Source organism: Octopus bimaculoides, chromosome 16 (assembly GCF_046866305.1).
Source record: "Octopus bimaculoides isolate indiv1 chromosome 16, ASM4686630v1, whole genome shotgun sequence".
NCBI lineage: Eukaryota > Metazoa > Mollusca > Cephalopoda > Octopoda > Octopodidae > Octopus > Octopus bimaculoides.
The window spans coordinates 58,390,628-58,410,627 of record NC_142943.1 but is presented as its reverse complement, the minus strand read 5'-3'; the positions used below and the strand labels follow the sequence as shown (position 1 = coordinate 58,410,627).

General features: G+C 35.8%; 1 protein-coding gene across 18 annotated transcripts in view; it reads right to left on the bottom strand.

Annotated features, from left to right (window-relative positions):
• Positions 1 to 20,000, bottom strand: part of LOC106877886 (protein furry) — a 157,959-nt gene that overhangs the window by 93,737 nt on the left and 44,222 nt on the right. For all 18 annotated transcript variants that reach the window (XR_016244684.1, XR_016244683.1, XM_089364816.1 and 15 more), the window contains exons 2-8: positions 12,582 to 12,774; positions 10,013 to 10,066; positions 9,132 to 9,265; positions 8,338 to 8,368; positions 5,271 to 5,321; positions 4,393 to 4,472; positions 190 to 273 (exon numbers count right to left, since the gene is read on the bottom strand). Coding sequence is in view for 16 of the 18 variants with exons in the window: in XM_089364823.1 (XP_089220949.1) it covers positions 190 to 273; positions 4,393 to 4,472; positions 5,271 to 5,321; positions 8,338 to 8,368; positions 9,132 to 9,265; positions 10,013 to 10,066; positions 12,582 to 12,774 (627 nt within the window). In the remaining 2 variants the exon portion in view is untranslated. The remainder of the gene's footprint in view (positions 1 to 189; positions 274 to 4,392; positions 4,473 to 5,270; positions 5,322 to 8,337; positions 8,369 to 9,131; positions 9,266 to 10,012; positions 10,067 to 12,581; positions 12,775 to 20,000) is intronic.

Sequence of the window (20,000 nt, the reverse complement as noted above, 5' to 3'; positions counted from 1 at the left end):
AAAAAAAAAAAGCACTGGTAGTGATCTGTTTGACAAATAGATGCTACAGAGTGGTGCCTCAACATGGCCACAGTTCAATGACTGAAACAAGTAAAAATAGAAAGGAAGGAAGGAAGGAAGGACGAAAGGAAGAAATGGATGGAAGGAAGGAAGGAAAGAAAGAAAAAGAAAGAACGAAAGAAGACTAACCTGGATTGTGACAAAACTCCAATGACCTCAGCATAGAGGTCAGATATGAGATTAATATTGGCAGCATTTGGGGAAGACTGCAGTCTGAAATAGAAAATATTCAAAGAGATTAAAATAAACAAGTATTGTTGTTTAGCCCTAGGTCAATCTTGATCAAGGACGCCTGTTATGAAAACCATTCCAGCCTTAATCATCCCATATTTTTTTTTGATATGCAATTCTTTATGATATAAAAGAATAATTTATAAGCAATTTGGCTGTTATTTCTAACAAGTCATGTGACCATTTAGGGTTTTGCTTCATTGCATTATTGCTTAAACCTTTAGCATTTAAACAGGCCATATCTGGCCAAAATATTTTACTTGTCTTATGCTCAAACTTGCTTGATTGGGCTTCTCACACATGTCCAACAATGCCATTCTAAAATCACATTATCAAAATCTCAAAGGTATGAAACAATGCTTGATTAATTCAAAACAATGTGAATAAATAGGTATTCCTTTTAAGAGAATAATATGAATGCAAAAGGGTTAACACCAGGTTGGCCCTGATAATTACAACCTATGATCTTTAAAAGCATAGCAACCAAGAATCATCATCATCATCGTCATTGAAATCATAATAATATAAGCAATGTTGTTTGTTTCCAGTCTTCGATGGTAAACACGTCTGACCAGCAGGAAATATTATGTTGCATTGAAATAAGTGAGGGTTAGCGACTGGAAGAGCATGTGTCCACACTAAATCTGCTTCAACAAATTCTGTCTGACCCATACAAGCACAGAGTGATGATGATAGTGGTGATGATGACGGTGATGATGACGACGATGTTGATGATGTACCCTACTTCAATTACAGGGTTTTATTTATAGAATTCCATACTCTGGCTGAAGTACTAGACATTGTCTCTGCATGCAATTCTACCACCACCACTACCAAAACAACAACAATAACTACAACAATCACCACTGCTGATACCAGTATTTTTATCATTATTATTATTATTATTATTATTATTGTTGTTGTTGTTGTTGATATCTTTATGAAAGTGACAGAAGAAAACAAAGATCAAATATATAATGTAAGAAAAATGAAGTATTTCTCCAATTTGGAAGCTGTAGTTTGTTGAAAGTGATTGACAAGTAAATTGGTTAATATTATTTCGGCATGTTCCCCTTAAACTGACGTATATAGTGAGAACCTCGTCTGGGATATAAATATACACAAAAACAAAAAAGCCAAAAAAAAAAAAACACGACAGAATGAATAATTATAGCTGGAGCACTGGTTGTCATACATGGAACAACATAGAGCTTAACACCATGCATGGGAGGAATCTGTAAGTTGTGACTGTATGAAATACAGTTGTCTTTTGGTTTATGTGGTAGATTGGTTCTGTGAGTTAACGTACAAATGGGAAATTATGTAAATTGAGAGAAATAAATGGTTTTATTGCTATTATTAATAGCAAGAAAACTGTGGCTGCATAGTTAAGAAGCTTGCTACCCAACTATTTGATCTCAGGTTCAGTCCCACTGCACAGCAACTAAGGCAAGTTACTTCTACAGTAGCTCCAGTTCTGCCAAAGCCTTGTGTGTGGATTTGGTAGATAGAAATTGAAAGAATACTGTAGTGTGTGCATACATATACAGGGTGTGATGGATAAATTGTCGCCATTCTATATTTTTAATTTCGTGCATGTGGATTGTTGGTTTTGGATTTTGTTGACTACACAATATAGTAGGATCAGTTGGGCACCATCTGGGAGAAAAACAGCACCATGATGCAGTTTACTCTGCCACAAATTTGGAAACGACATATTGTACTGCTTGGTATTTATGCCAGAATCTCCAATACGAACAATTCAGAGTGTTTGAGTGTCAATCTGAGGACAGTGCAGAGGATTTGGAAAATTTGGATGAGTCTAATGGTGATTATAAAGGTATGGAAGCTCAGAAAACTCACTTTGATCATTCTGATAAGAGAACTCCTGAATTTGTTGGTGATATCCAGGCTGTGATTGACAATGATCCCTCCAAGGGATCTGAGTTTCTTATCAAACAGGTAGTGCATGAAAACATTCAGTATTCCTCATACAAGATGAGAAAGGGGCAATTTTTATCCCAAGCCATCAAGTATAAAAGAAAAGATTGCGCTATGAAGCAAACTCAAGCATCCGTTCCAACCAAACAGCTAAGCCATCATCGAACACCCATTAATATATATAAAGTTATAAATTACAGAGAAATATTTCCATGAACTTTTATTTAACCATAAGAAAAATCCTAATATCATGACAAATTGTTTTGTAACACAAAACCATGCAAATAATTTATATTATTATATTTAATAATAAATAAATTACTTTCATGTCTGTACTAATGCAAAATACAAAGAATTCATTCAAAATAATGCAGAATCTGAACTTGTATATTACTATTTATTCTATACAGTTTGTACAATGATACACACACAAACACACACTGTAGGATGTCGCACACGTAATTTTAGGAGCTGAAAAAAATATTTGAAGAACTGCAATTATACAAGCAGTCAGTAGAGAAAACGTCACTCTGAGGGTGTTTAAAATCAAAGTTATCTTAATGCCAGACAGGATGACCACATCTGGAATGTTGTAATCATGAGTCTGCTCAAACAGAGATGACCTTGAGACTGAATAACGATAATAGCCACTACGACTGATCAGAATAATTATTGAGTCTTTCTTTGCCGTCTGTTTTTAATCAATAAACAGCAAATTTATGTTTCCTAATTAAAGAAATGACAAACTATATTTTACAACATTGCATATATTCAATTATACAGTCTGTCTAATGGCAAAACAAAGCAGGAGATGAGAATTACAAATGCAAATAGGAGTGGTTTTGGTTCTTAGAGTCAACTGGGAAAAACAAATGACAAGTTTTATTATTTGCTCTTCTTAGCCAATTATATTCTACTCAATTGGTAAAACTTACAAATAATCAATGCAGTGTTGAGTACTCATTCTTACTGATCAATACTAGCGTGTGTGTGCATGTATATATATATAGAGCATGGAAGGCAGAGACGTATGATGATGATGATAAATATATATATATATATATATATATATATATATATATATATGGGAGAATTTACGAAAAAAACAACAACAGACGAGGACAGGTGGTGTAAACAACAAAAGGATGTATTAGTTTAATGCTCGGGAATAGAGAAAGTATATATATATATAATAAAAGCTTTTATATTCGGAGTATGCTTTTATTCAAATTCATCTTACAATCACATTCGCCTGCTCAATCTTTTTCTTACAATATTTCTGAGATGCACCATTTTGAGCGTGGCCGTTGCCAGTACCGCCTGACTGGCTCCTGTAGGATTTTCGAGCGAGATCGTTGCCAGTGCCCCTGGACTGGCTTGTGCGGGTGGCACATAAAAGACACCATTTCGAGCGTGGCCGTTTTTGTGCGGGTGACACGTAAAAGCACCCACTACACTCTCTGAGTGGTTGGCGTTAGGAAGGGCATCCAGCTGTAGAAACTCTGCCAAATCAGACTGGAGCCTGGTGTTGCCATCCGGTTTCACCAGTCCTCAGTCAAATCGTCCAACCCATGCTAGCATGGAAAGCGGACGTTAAACGATGATGATGATGATGATGATGATGATTTCTGTTGAATTATGCTGCCTTTATTTTGATTATGAAAATAATGAAGAATTTGTTAAAATAGGTTTCGTCATTATTAAGTTGGTGCTTGGATAATAAATTAACATGAAATTTTGATGGAAATTTTTAATTCAGATCAATTTAAAACAGGAAATTTTTATCATAGACCTAAGGGTGATCTCAGACAGGTTGGTGCCAAAAGGGTTAAACATTGAAAAAAAAAAAGGTAAATGCTGATGAAAATTTCACATTATTTACAACCGCATTCAAATGGAACTGGCTTTGTTTTGTAGCTTCAAGATTTCAAAGATGTAATTGTTTATTTTTAGCATAGGAGTGAGAGGCCTGATCTGGCAGGTTTGAACATAAAAGGAGTAGCATATTTGGGTTTGATATGGCCAATTAATATGCTGAAGTGTTAAAGTCCATGTTCCATGATAAGCATAGAGTGAACAAAATGAATAAAAAATAACGGTGAATTTTTAATGAGGTGGGGAAAGTGTAAAAGAAAAAAAAACAACCAAAAATAAACTTACCCTTCTTTATAGGAGAAATGCCGAAAAGCATGAGGAATTATTTGGTTGACTAAGTCATCATGCCCAGGATGGTAGTACAACTGTAAAAATATAATAATAATAATAATAATAATAATAAAAGGGCTGATTACTACCTAGCTCAGATACCAGGAAACCCCAAAATGGCTGAAGTTCAAAAGATAGTGCTCATGGGAACTGCCCATATCCTACGTAAAATACTGTCTATGTGATCTCAAATTTTAAAACAAACACATAATTTTCTTATGGTTTCTTAAACAGTCTCTAGAACAACACTATGTACAAATCCAAATATATGGTACCCTAGGCATAACACCTACATGAACTTCTAACTTGTTGTCTCTTGAGGTCTCTGGGTGAGACTTGGATCCAACTTGTACAAATGCAAAGCAAAAGTCAAACATAAAATAATAATAATAATAATATTAATAATAATAATAATACTTTCAAATTTTGGTACAAGGCCAGCAAGTCAGTAGTAGGCAGGTAAATCAATTATATCAATGCCAGTGCTCTACTGCTTCCTATTTTATTGAGCCAGAAAGGATGAAAAATAATACCCTTTTTTGGGGCTGTAAATTTTGGTCTGAGAAATTCGACTTGTATGCTAGAGAGTCCAGAATGTATCTGTAAGTTCTTGCAAGGTGGGAATAGGTCAGGGACTACCCTACAAAAAAGGGGCACATGTTAGTCTTTGCAAACAAATGACATGCCTGTTGGCCAATGCAAAGAGAGACAAGTGTTGGTCCTGCCAAGGAAGAACATATCTGTTAGTCCTTACAAAGAAGGATATATTTGTGGTTCTTTGCAACGAGGTATTGTTTGTTGTTCAGTATCACTAATGTATTGATCCTACTTACCTTTGAAAGAACTTCTGTGAGGGCCAAACAGTAGACGAATTCTACAGCCAACTGCAACATAAACAAATATTTGAATAGTGAAGGAATTATAAGAGCAAATGATAACATATGCATATATAAATGATAATGGATGGTGATGATGATTAGTCGAGGTTGATGCTGGCGTCACGTAACTGGTACTTGTGCTGGTGGTACATAAAAAGCACTCTGCCTCTGTGAGGCCCAATGCTCGAAAGATGCTTAATATGTGCCACCAGCACAAGGGGGTGCCCCAGCATGGCCACAGTCTACTGATTGAAACAAGTAGAAGATTAAAGACAAAATGTGCGCTCATTGGTGCTGAATAATCGTACAAAATATATTAGAAAGCAATAAAACAAACTTGCAAATATGCATTTCTTGTTTAAATCTGTCCGACTATGAGGAAAGCCTCAAGAAAGTCCTCTGAATCATCAAGTTTTTGATCTCTGCTGCACAGGACTGTAAAAACATCAGCACTTCAAGAGCAAAAAAAGTTTTTTTTCGTTATTCAAAAAAAGTTCGTTTTCTATTTTCGTTTTTCATTTCTCATTGTGTTTAACGTCTTTTTGATGTCCTGTACCCATATATGCATGTATGTATACATATAGATGTAGGTATGTACATATATGTATGGATATATGCATATATCTATATATTTATATTATTATTATTATTATTATATATATATATATATATATATATATATATTCTTTTTTCTTTTATACTTACTTCAGTCATTCGAATGCAGCTATGTTGGGGTACCACCTTTAGTGGAATGAATCAAACCCCAGGGCTTATTTCATGTAAGCCTAGTACTTATTCTATGGGTCTCTTTTGCTGAACTGCTAAGTTACGGGGGATATAAACACACCAACATTGGTTGTCAAGCAATGGTAAGGGACAAATACAGACACACAAACATATACATAAATATATATATGTATATAATGGGCTTCTTTCAGTTTCTATCTACCAAATCCACTCACAAGTATTTGGTTGGCCCGAGGCTATAGTAGAAGACACTTGCCCAAGGTGCCACGCTGTGGGACTGAACTTGGCACTCTGTGGTTGGGAAGCAAGCTTCTTACCACACAGCCATGCCTGCGTCTATACACACACACACACACACACACACACACACACACACACATATATATATATATATATATATATATATATATAAGTACAGAGAGAGAGAGAAGAAAGTAGACAGCTAAATGAGAGTTAACTGGATACAAAAATAGTAGTTGGGTATAAGCGCATAGTTTAAGAGTGAAGGGGAGAGAGAGAGAGAGAGAGAGAGAGAGAGAGAGAGAGAAATGAAAAGCATATATAAATAATCACAATAAACTCTGTTTCAAACCTGCTTAATGTTAAGTAAGAACTATAAATATATTAAATTTTCTTCTGTGTATACATTCATGCCAACATAAACATTACTCTCCTTATCTCCAAATTTCCATTCCAGCTTAGATTTCCTATTATATCTACTACTGTCAGTGCTACTTCAGTCATTAATCTCACTCAGAGAAGTTGGCAGTTGATTAGCTTTCAATCACAGTACAGAAGTCATTGGTATTTAATTCCTGAGTCAGTCTTAATCAATCAGATCTATGTTCAAACCCATTCCAACAGTGTTCCTCCTGCCTGTTTACAAACTAAAGCGAATGCAGGAGCGCAGTCTCAAACATGTTCTTTGCTAAAGTTACAGGATGTGCTTTAACCTTTTAGCATTCAAATTATTCTATCGAAAGCAATGCTTATTCATTCATATTGCTTTGAATTTGTCATATATTATCTCACAGCTTAGGAATTTCAATGATGTGATAATATTTTTTTAAAACGACAACATAGGGTAGGTGTAAGAGGCTGGATCTGGCTGCTCTGAATATAAAATAAGTAAGATATTTGGGTTGGTTATGGCTATTTTAAATTCTAAAGGATTAAGGAACATTTGATAGTTATATCTAGTAGATAAAGTATACTATATAGAGGTTTCTTTGCTGTCTCAGTAGAGCCATCAGCAAATATTTTGCTGAACTGTGTAGATAAGAACAGTTGTTCCAGCTCTGGATTGACCATTAAGCAAAATAAGCACATGCTTAGAGAATCAAGGAAATGAGGTACCACAGAAATGGTAAATGGTTTATGGCACAAAAGAAATCACTTTCAACTTGCTAAAATGATATTTGAAGTGGTTTATACGATTAGAAATATATAGTTTCAAAGTGTTCATGGTGCCATAGTGAGGATCTGATCAAAGACTTTGCAATTAAAAGAAAGCAGGAGAAAAATTTTCAAATATAAATAAAGTGAAATTTATAGAAAACAAGATTATTTTCCATCTTACTGTTAGCTTTGTTTCATTTTGAAAAAAAAAAATTATTTTATGGTTTATCATTGTTTATATTTTGAATTACATATATGTATGGAAGCACCAAAATCTTTTAAGTGCTTAATGCCTCCATGGGTCTTAATCCAGTCTTGAGTTGTCTCCATCTAATTCAAAAGGATTGGGTGGTGTTTATCACAGACGAGGCAAAACCTCTAAAATGCTAAAGGGTTTAAACAGCTCTGTATGCAAAACAAAGAGATGGTCTTAGGTATGTTGATGTCAAAAATGTTAGAATCTTGTTGTTGAATGGGACTTGAGGAATATCGTCATGCCACCCTCGGTTCCATGCCGTACTGGTTGTGTATAAATGTTTACTTACTGTGAAATTAATGCTTAGCCACCAGAGACGGAGAAAGGTATATTGACATTAGCAATTAGTTGACTTACAAGGATAAAAAGAGTGTAAGAAAGGTATATATTTCACTGAAGGAAGGAACCATTGTGTATACAACTTAGCGTTTGGTTTAGGAATAGGGAAGGACAAACTGACAAGAGAGAGAGAGAGAGAGAGAGAGAGAGAAAGAGAGAGAGAGAGAGAGAGAGAGAGAGAGAGAGAGAGAGAGAGAGAGAGAGAGAGAGATGTAGAGAAAGCTCTTACAGTTTAACAAGAGAAATAATTTACGTGAAAGAAAACAAATAGGCAATACTTACATCACGTTTTTCACACAAGTAATCTCTGTCTCTGAAACAGAATTAAAGTTATTACAACAAATGTATAATTACATATCAATCAAAGGGCTTAATTGTGTGGTTACCTCATTTAAACTGAATCTTACTTCTAGACTCTTTCTAACCCTGAAACCAATGGTGCCATCCCGTACACACTGTTTTATAGGTGCAGGAGGGGCTGTGTGGTAAGTAGCTTGCTTACCAAACACATGGCTCCGGGTTCAGACCCACCAAGTGGCACCTTGGATAAGTGTCTTCTACTACAGTCTCAGGCTAATCAAAGCATTGTGAGAGGATTTGGTAGATGGAAACTGAAAGAAGCCCACCGTATATACGTATGTGTGTATGTGTGTTTGTGTTTGTCCCCTCCTACATTGCTTGACAACCGATGCTGGTGTGTTTACGTCCCCATAACCTAGCTCCAATCTGAGCTACAGTTCACTCTGTTGCAAGCATTTGAGCCAGACTTCCAATTTGAACTAGAGTCCACTCTGTTAGGAGTATTTAAGCTGGACCTGCAATTTGAGCCAGAGTTCTCACTGTCACAAACATTTGAGCAAGATCTTCAATCTGACCAAGGGTTACCACTGTCACCAGTATTTGAGCCAGACCTCTAATCTGAGTCAGAGTCTACACTGTTACAAACGTCTGAGCAAGATCTCCATTCTATTGAAATAACTTCTTATCACCAACCACAGAAGCCCTTAAAAGGGTCATCAGTACAACACTTCTTTCTGTGATTAAGTCATTGACTAAATAAATAAATAAATATTTACCCTTTGTTTTTATGTCTGAACTGTTCAATGAAAAGGGATTCATCAGTAACAAACTGGCCTTTGTACCATTTGAATAAAGTATTAAGCAGAGATGGTAGTGACTGCTCAGCAACACAGCCTAAAGATGACAGCACCTACAAGGGAAGAGAAGAGTGATGGCGTGAAGGTAATGGAATTAGTGTGTGTGTGTGTGTGTGTGTGTGTGTGTGTGTGTGTGTGTGTGTGTGTGTGTGTGTGTGTGTGTGTGTGAAAGTGAATAAGAGAGATTGAGTGAGAGTGGCACAAATGCTTTTGAGAGAAAGAAAGAGAGCAGAGGTAAGTGTGACAAGAAACAACAGAAATAAGTGTGTGTGTGAGACAGAGAGAAAGAGAGAGGGATAGAGAGAGGAAGAGAGAGAAAGAGAGAGAGAGAGAGAGCAGTATATTGATAGTATATAATGACAGATAGTATGTATGTGTGTGTGTGAGAGAGAGAGAAACAGTGAGAGTGCATGTGTGAGTGAAAGAGAGAGACACACACATAAAGTGTGTGTGAGAGGCACATAGTGAGATTGTGTGTGTGTGTATGTGTGTTACAGAGAGAGAGAGAGAGAGAGAAGCTGAGTGAGAGAGAGAGAGAAACTGAGTGAGAGAGAGAGAGAGCAATAGAGGTGAGAGAGGTAACAACACAGATGAGTGACAGAAAGCAACACAGATGAATGAGAGTGTAGTAAATATTAGTGAGAAAGTGCAGCAGAGATGAGTGTGTGTATGAGTGCAGCAGAGATGAGTAGATGTACAAGAGGGTAGTTGAGAGAGTGACACTGAGTGAAAGACAAAACAAGAATGTTAACGAGTATATGAGTTTAAAAAATGAGCAAAATTTTTTTTTACAAGTTTACCTGGTCTAACTGTGGGTCCTCACTTCGCTGTAGAGACTTGGAGAGAGAACGTTCCTGGATAAAGAGAAGAAATATAAGAATCGATGAAGTGAATTCTGAAGTGAGATAAATAAATGGAAAAGAAAAATGGAGTGAAAAAGGTAAACTGATAGAAAAAAATGAAGAAATGTGGCTGTGTGGTAAGAAGTTTGCCTTCTAACCACATGGTTCCAGGTTCAGTCACACTGTGTGGTACTTTCTGTGTCTTCTACTATAGCCTTGGGCCAATCAAAGCTTTGTGAGTGGATTTGGTAGACAGAAACTGGAAAGAAGTTCATTGTGTGTATGTGAAAGCTAAATCGTGATGGACATTAAAACAACGATGATGATGAAGATGATGATGATGATGATGATGAAGATGATGATGATGATGATGATGATGACAGTGAATATAGATGAAATGAAAATACATGAAATTTAGAAATAAAATGAATAGATAAATGAAATAAAATAAATGAAAAAAAAAAAAACAGAGATAAAATAATAGATAAAATGATAAAATAAAAAAGATCCAATAAGGATAAATAAATAATGAAATATACAAATAAATAAATAAATAAACAGTTGAAATAACAAGCTGTTTGATTGCTGGCGAGGAACGAAGAGAGATAGTTCAGGTTCAAATAACATTGTTGGAGGGGAGTAGTGGGAGTAAGTCAATTATTAGTGTTTTGGTAATTATGTAATGTCACCAAAGTCATTAAATGTTTTGTCATGGCAAGGTGGTGGAGGGAGGGAGAGAGGCAGACAGAAACATGAGAAGGGTAGATAAAAAGTAGAGATGGGTAGAAAAAGAAGAGGAGTGTAGAAGAGAGAAAAGAGAAAAAGAAAAACAGAAAAAAGCAAAGAAAGAGAAATGGAAGTGAGAGAGAGAATGAGAGAGAGAGAGAGAGAGAGAGAGGAAGGCAGAGGAAAGAGAGAAAGGAAGGCAGAAGAGAGAGGGGAGCAGAAAAAAAAAGAGAAATCAAAAGAGTAACAGACAAGTGAAAGAGAGAGAGAGAGAGAGAAGCAGAAGGGGAGAGAGAGGTAGAAGGGGGGAAGTGGCAGCAGAAAAAGAGAGAGAGAGAAAAACAAGAAAGAAGGGGCAGATAAAAGACAAGACAGAAATAAAGAGAAATAAAGAGAAAAATAAACAGGGTGAAAGAAAAGAAGAGAAGGGTAAAAAAGATAGAAAGAGAGAGAGAGAGAAGCAAAAAGAAAAGCAAGAGATAAATAAGTGAGAGACAGAAAAAAAAAGGAGAGAGTGGAGGTGGTAGGAGGGCAGAAAGAAACAAAAGAGTAAGCAGAAAAAAAAAGAAAAAAGAAAAAAAGACAAAGAGATGGAGGAAGAAATTTGAAATTCAAAACGTTAAGAGAAGTAACAATAATAAATTATTTTGTTTGACACCCAACAGACTGCGTCATCTGGTGTCCTAATAACAATAATAGGTTCCTACAGAGACATGAGGTTGCAAATTTGGAGAGTGTGACCTTGCCTGAGACCATCCCAGCTCCTGTGATATATATGTCTTGTTTTTAAGTGATCTAAATAAAAACTTGCCATTTAACTTCCATATTAATTTATGTTTCAAACATCATTTTAATAATTCTTAGTAATTTTCATACAAGGATGTAGGATTTCTTCATTTCTGATTTTGTCAAAGAAGATTATATTCATAATTTGATACAACTGTCTCATCATAAAAGCATGTGACTTGTCGACTCATCAAAAACAACATGGTGCCACTTCCATGCTCACCCTATTCATCAGATTTATCACCCGTGGATTTCCATCTCTTCCCCAAGATGGAAATGCAGCGCAAAGGTTGTGATTTTAACACTGTTCTCGAGACCAAGAGAGAATTGCAGAAGATCCTCGACTCACTTAAAAAAAAAAAAAAAAAACCCATTCCCAGACCAGATTCTAAAAGTGGCAGGAACACTGAGACCAGTGTATTGCTGTGCAAGGTGACTATTTCGAAGGAGATAATGTTAAAACTTAGGTGAACATGTTATTTCTTATTAAACATAACCAGTCCCTGCAACTTTTTGATACAGCATAAGGGTTTCACTTTTGACAGACTTTTTCCAAAAGGTAGCCTAACAGAAAGTTTTGAATGAAGGTGGCGAGCTGGCAGAAATGTTAACACACTGGGCGAAATGCTTAGCGGTATTTCGTCTGGCGCAACGTTCTGAGTTCAAATTCCGCCAAGATCGACTTAGCCTTTCAACCTTTCGGGGTCGATTAAATAAGTACCAGTTATGCACTGGGGTCGATGTAATCGACTTAATCCCTTTGTCTGTCCTTGTTTGTCCCCTCTATGTTTAGCCCCTTGTGGGCAGTAAAGAAATAAGAACATTTTGATGGGAGGTTATAATTTAGATCACATTAAAAACAGTAAGTTTGTACTGTAGAACCAAGAGTGATTCAATTTTAAAATGCGTGATCTTTGTGTATGAAAAATAAGGGGAAGTCTCAAGTGGGTTGGTAATGAAATGGGTTAAAGTACAAAAAAGAAAAAAGGAAAGAAATTAAGGTCATTAACTTTACCAGAGGTTCTGCCAAGACTTGTTCGATCTTCCTGTCTGTAACTGAACAGAACTCCAGGAATAATGTCTGTACCACATATTCACCTGGTGTGACATCTTGGTTCAGATCGAAATTATTATTGTATGAATCCTCATTCTTCCATGGCAGTTTGATGGTGTGTTCAGCCTCATCCATTGGTTGATGTGTCTGATTCCTACAGAAAAAGAGAAAAAAAATAAAATAAAATAAGCACTGAGTTACCATCACAATCATTTTAACATCTACTTTTCTATGTTTGTATGAGTTGGACAAAGTTTATTGAAGCAGGTTTTTTTTTTATGGCCAGATGCCCTTCAGTTCACCAAATCTCACCTATTTCTAAGCAAGGTAATATTTTTCCATAACCTGACATATTTTCACAGAATATTAGAAGTGAATGACACGGCTTAAATGACAATAACACTCATAACTATCAAATGATGTCAAGACAAGGAAACACAAACACACACATGTAAGTATGCATGTAGGTACTTATGTATGTAAGTATGTATGAATGTCTGTCTAGTATACATTTAATCCATTGCTAGTCGATTCCACTGACCCCCAGTGCTAAACTGGTACCTATTTCATCGATCCTGAAAGGATAAAAGGCAAAGTCAACCTCAGTGGAATTTGAACTTAGAATGTAAAGACAGATGAAATACTGCTAAGCATTAATAATAATAATAATAATAATAATAATAATAATAATAATAATAATAATAAGAAGAAGAAGAAGAAGAACCCTTTCTACTAAAGGTGCAAGGCCTGAAATTTGGACAGAAGGGGACTAGTCAATTACATTGACCCTAGTACTCAACTGGTACTTATTTCATCGACCCTGAAAAGATAGTAATAATAATAATAATAATAATAATAATAATAATAATAGGACCAATTGGATAAAAGCCAAGACAGACAAAAATCAATTAGATTCCGAATGCAGATTATGCAAATCAAAAGAGGAAAGCGTTACTCACATAGTAAGTGAATGTAGCATGATGACACAGAAAGAATACAAGAAAAGACATGACAATCTAGGGAGAGCAATCCACTGGGAGTTATGTAGAAAGCTAGGATTTGAACATACTGATAAATGGTATGAACATGAGCCTAGTGAAGTACTAGAAAGTAAGAAATACAAGATGTGAGACTTCAACATTCAAACTGACAGACTAATAGAAACTAGGTCTGATTTGGTAGTAGTAGATAAAAAGAATAGAAAGTGCCAGAAAATAGACTTCACAGTCCCAAATGATGAAAACATTAATATGAGAAGTATAGGAAAATAGCAAAGTACCAGGACTTAGCTATTGAATTACAGAGACTATAGAAAATGTGGGTAAAATGTATCCCACTAGTTATAGGTACATAGAGAACTTTCCCTAAAGATCTGAAAAAATGAATAGAGAAAATAGGCATAAAACCCAGTTTAGTACAGCTCCAGAAAACAGTGTTATTAGGGACAGTTAGGATACTTAGGTAGATTCTTGGCATCTAAGGTTACTTGTTGTAGCTGGATGTTAGGATTTTCTCTCTTCCAACAGTCTAATCTGTTGAGTGTATATGTTATTAGGGACAGCTAGGATACTTAAGAGGGTTCTTGGCATCTAAGGTTACTTATTGTAGTCCGATGTTAGGATTTTTTTCTTTTCTAACACTCTAATCTGTTGAGTGCATATGAAAATAATAATAATAATAATAATAATAATAATAATAATAATAATAATTATAATGAACAAAGCAATGATTACGAAAACAAACATAAAGAAATAATCTTACTGAATGGCAGGACTTACAAATATGTACAACATACAGAAAATAGCACTTACTAAGAACTGCATACATACTACATAGAGTGTTATCGATATAACAGAATATACAAAGCCAAATTATAACATTGCACATACCCAAGGCCAACAGAACTGCACTCAGCTGTGCAATGAAAGCACTCAATTAAAAAAAAAAGTCATGACTTCATAATAATGATGATGATGATGATGGTAATAACTATAATAAGAATAAGAATAATGCAATAAAATAAGTTACATCTGAATTCAACTTATTGTCTCAAGGCCAATCTGACCTGACAAACAACACACCAGAAGATAAATCAATAATATATTTCATATATATATATATATATATATATATATATATATATATGTATGTATGTATATAATATATATATATCTCCGTCTCCAGGCAACACAAATTGCGGTGATGTATACTGAATTCCTTTGTCTTCTAGTTTCTAATAGTTAAATATATATATATATATATATATATATATATATATATATATATATATATATATATATATATATATATATCATCATCATCATCATCATCGTTTAACGTCCGCCTTCCATGCTAGCATGGGTTGGACGATTTGACTGAGGACTGGTGAAACCGGATGGCAACACCAGATGTAATTTCCATAATGATGAACAAAATCCTACCATCACAATGTGGCTTGCAACTTTTGGCCCATTATGTTGTATTTTCTCTAATGATCTCCAAAATTACTTTAAGCAATCTAGAAATATAAAAAAAATAAAATGAGGCTTTCTTTCTTTGTTTTTTGTTGTCTTTTTTTCATTCTACTAACGATGGAGTTCATGTCATGAAAACCATAATCCAGAATTACATTACTAATCCATGTTGCCGGACCATGTTGTTGGCTTGAAAGTGTTGCTATCTTACATAGTTATTTTAACTGCTAGAAGTAGTCAAAGCCAAACCCATCTTAAATCACACCCTACTATTGTCAATGAAGAAAGGACACTTTAGATCAGTGGTTCTCAACCTGGGTCCATATGGCTCCTGAGGGTCGATATAAGATTTTGGGAGGGGTCTATGCAAAAAAATAGTAAATTGGGGATACACGATAATATTTTAAGGGCTCATGGAAAACTTTTGCTTTTGGCGTATGCATTCATATGTATTACAAGAAACAACGAGGTTTATTTCTCTAATGTTTTATGTCGTTCAACCTACACAAGTTAATGTGTGAAAAACAAAAGTACGGGTTATTGATTATACATACAATGGGCTTCTGCATAGTTTCCTTCAACTAAATTCCATTCTTGACGTTTTGGTCAACCCAGTCTGTATGGTTAATGTAGTCCTAGATACACTATTGCTTACCTTGGGACCCCATCTGTTTGATGAGAGTTGTAGGGGTGTTGTCATGTCTTAATGTGTGCATTGAGCACTTTTTAGATCTGGCCACCACTAATTTCTTCCATAAAGACAGACAGACAGACAGATAGACTGAAAGAAAGAGTTATGAAAGAGGAGAATTCACCCCAGTATATAACTGGTGCTTTGTTTATCAACTCTTAAAGGATGAGTAGCAAAGTTGACCTTGATAAAATTTGAACTCAGAGTGTAGATAGCCAGAAGAATTACCACAAAGCAATTTATCTGATGCACTAATAACTCTACTAATTGGCTACCTTATTAGCAACACTGTGTCAGAATACAAAATTAGAACACAAGATCTTCTAGGTTCTACATTTGTTTCATCAGGACTAATTAACTCGGGTTAAGTGACTATAGCAACAACATAGGCTCAACAGGCACGACTGTGTGGTTAAGAAGCTCATTTTGCAATTACCTAGTTCTGGGTTCTGTCCCACAACACAACACCTTGGACAAGTGACTTCTACTATAGCTCCAGACTGACCAATGACTAGTGAGTGAATCTGATGGATGAAAAATAAGTGGAAACCAGTCACATGTGTGTGTGTGTGTGTGTGTGTGTGTGTGTGTGTGTGTGTGTGTGTGAATTATCTTTTACTTGTTTCAGTCTTGTTTCAGCCATTAGACTGCAACCATGCTGGAGCATCACCTTAAAGGATTTTAGTGGAATGAGTCAACCTCAATACTTCTTTTTTAAAGCCTAAAGTTACAAGGATGCAAACACACCAACACTGGTTGTCAAGTGGTGGTGGGACAAACATAGATAAAAAGACACACAAAGACAGACAGACAGACAGACACACACACGTCATCATCATCATCATTTAACATCTGTTGTCCATGCTGGCATGGATGGGCTTCTTTCAGTATCCGTCTACAAAATCCACTCATAAGGCTTTTGTCAGACCAAGGCTATAGTTGAAAACACTTGCCCAAGGTGCCATGCAGTGGGACTGAACATGGAACCACCTGGTTGAGGTTCCCCTCACCACTTGTTGGTTTGTTTACACTTCTGAACTTAGCAGTTTGAGAAAAGAGTCCAATAAAATATATACCAAATTTATATAGTAAATACTAGGGTTGATTTCTTTGACTAAAAGCCTTCATGGCAGTGCCCCAGCATTGCCACAGTCCAGTGACCAAAACGAGTAGAAGATATATGATAACTGATATATATATTTAATACATATTGATATAAACGAAACAATGATGTCACTGGCCTAACACCTAGAAAATAATGCAAGACATAGAATTTGAGCTTACAGGTCAGTAATCTAATCCCAGTCAGATACTAATCTCTCTAATCAGTCATTAAAAATGAATGAATTTTCGTGGTTTTGCTATTCATTTGATCAAGGTTGATATGGTTGTTTTTTTTTTTAATGCCCAAAATAGGAAATTCAATAAGTGTTTGATGTAGCATGACAAAGAGTATAAAGTTACATATTGTTCTTTTGAGCTGGCAATTGAGAGCTATAATTAGTAACCCTGTATGTCGTCATACTGAAATTACTGCTGAACTACTGAAATTTTTGATAATATTAAAACAGACAAAACAGGTGTCTAAATAGGACATTGCCCTTATTCATTTGCTGTGTATTACATAATATTGTCCAAATTGCAACAATTCATCTTATATACAGACCCAGACAGCCACACTGTGTACTATACATCATGCTCAGACAGTCACACACCATCTCACATAACACATCCAGACAAGAGCCATTAATTGAGACTCTATGTAGTGGATCAACAACCAAACTGGAAATTTTTCAAAGCCATCAGAGCCTATCGCTATCTCAATCTGACTACAACTGATTTCTTCAAGAACCAGTCAGAGAAACAGATAGACAGACAGACAGAAAGTGTGTATGAAAGAGAAGAACTCCCCCCGAGGTTGACTTTGTCTTTTATCCTTTTGGGGTTGATTAAATAAGTACCAGTTATACACTGGGGTTGATATAATAGACTTAATCCGTTTGTCCCCTCTATGTTTAACCCCTTGTGGGCAGTAAAGAAACAAGAAACTTGCACCAGGCTTCACTGTCTGTTTTGACATGGTTTTTACAGATGGATATCCTTCCTAACACCAAGCATTTTAAAGAGTGTACTGAGGGCTTTTCATGTGGTGCAAACACAAGTGCTTTTAATGTGGCACCAGCACAGGTGCTTTTTACATGGCACCAGTGTAGGTGTATTTTACCTCACTACCAACCTTCATATTTGACAGACAGCTCTGAGAACTTGTGCATTGGATTTCAAAAATCCAGCCACAGTTAACTTTTAACACTTCAACATTTCCACCACCACTGCCGATACAATAACCATCTCTATCACCATAAGCTTCACCACCTCTACCACTCACTTCATGTGACCAGTTCTGTCTGTCAGATGACAACCTAACAGTGTTGGGTAATCAGAAAGTAATTAGATTAATGTCTAAAGATGATGTATTTGGGGGTGGGCTGCATTGAGAGTTGACTTAATCTGTCACCTGGTTTAATATGACCACTTAGCTCACAGGTGCTTTTTGCAGGCTCCACTCAGCTGCAAGCTTTTAGAGTGGGTTTTCTGGTTTTCCTTCCTCCAATCACAGAGACACTGTGAAAAAGTTGCAAGCTTTGCTCTTCCTACTCTGACTAAGTCATCATCATCATCATCATCATCATTTCAACATCTGTTTTTCCATGCTTGCACAAGTTAGACAAAGAGACAACAATTCTTAAACACATAAACGTACATGCATGCATGCTCACATACATTCACACATACATACATATATGTATATACATACATACATATATATAGACATACATATATATATACATACAAACATAGATATATACATACAAACATATACATATATAAATACATGCATACAAACATATACTGAGAGAAAGAGGGAAAGACAGAGAGAAAGACAGATAGATAGATAGATAGATAGATAGATAGAGAGAGAGAGAGAGAGAGAGAGAGAGAGAGAGAAAGAGAGACAGAAAGAGAGAGAGACAATGACTTCTTTCAATTTCTGTCTACTAAAACCACTCACAAGATTTTGGTTTGGCTCAGGGTAATAGTAGAAGACCCTGGCCCAATGTGCTACACAGTGGGACTGAACCTGGAACCAAATGATTGGGATGCAAGCTTCTCATCCACACAGACACAGCTGCACCTAGAATTTATATATATACACATTACACACACACCTATGTATATATATGTATGTATCATTTGCCAATGTATCTTAGTAAAGAATGTAAACAACACTGAGAAGAAAACTGACAAACCAGTGCTTGTCAAACAGAATCCCGTTTGCTATTTATTCTGCACCTAAATTACACAGACACTCCCTTGTCATTCTCACTGTTGTCAGAAATGCAGTAAACTCTAGTAATTGGTGAGCTAAAAGCCTTATAACTACTGAAGCTATTGTGCACTAATTGTGATCTAAATTAAATAAATATAGATACTTGAGTTGGTAGTGGAGGGTGACCAATCTAATCAACTACATGCACCTCAACCCTACCCCTAAAACGTAAAGCCTTGTATCAATGTAAGATATTATTTCTAATGTTAGAAATCTTTATGTACTGTCTTGTGCTGACATTTACTAATGTTGTTGTTGTATAGCCCTGGGCCAATGCTGATAGAACCAACATATGCTATATTTTCCAGCATACAAATCAAACTTTGCAGACCAGAATTTACAACTAAAAAGGTAAGCCGACTTATACAGCAAGATGAATTTGGAGGACCAAAAATTTCATGTGAAATGTAGCAGGATTTCGAAAGATAGTGATGATGTTTGAATGTTTACACTACATCTGGTACTCTTTTAATATCACCAGGTGGTGGATCAGCAGATTTGTTAAAGTACAAAACAAAATGTCTAGTGGTATTTAGTTTCAGGGTCTATGCTCTGAGTTCAAATCTTACTGAGATCAAATTTGCCTTTCATTACTCTGGATCCCACCTCAGGGTCAATGAAATAAAGCATCGGTCAAGTTGTGAGGTTGATTTAATCAACTGATACTGGTTTCACCCATGTTTTAAGTAGGGGGGCAAAAGTTGAAAATAACAAACACATCTTCTTAGCAGTGCCTGCACATTAAAGATAGGTAGAGGTGTAAACTCCAATGGCCATAGTATTCCAGTAAGGAACAATAATCCACTCCCACACACACCCCATGAATT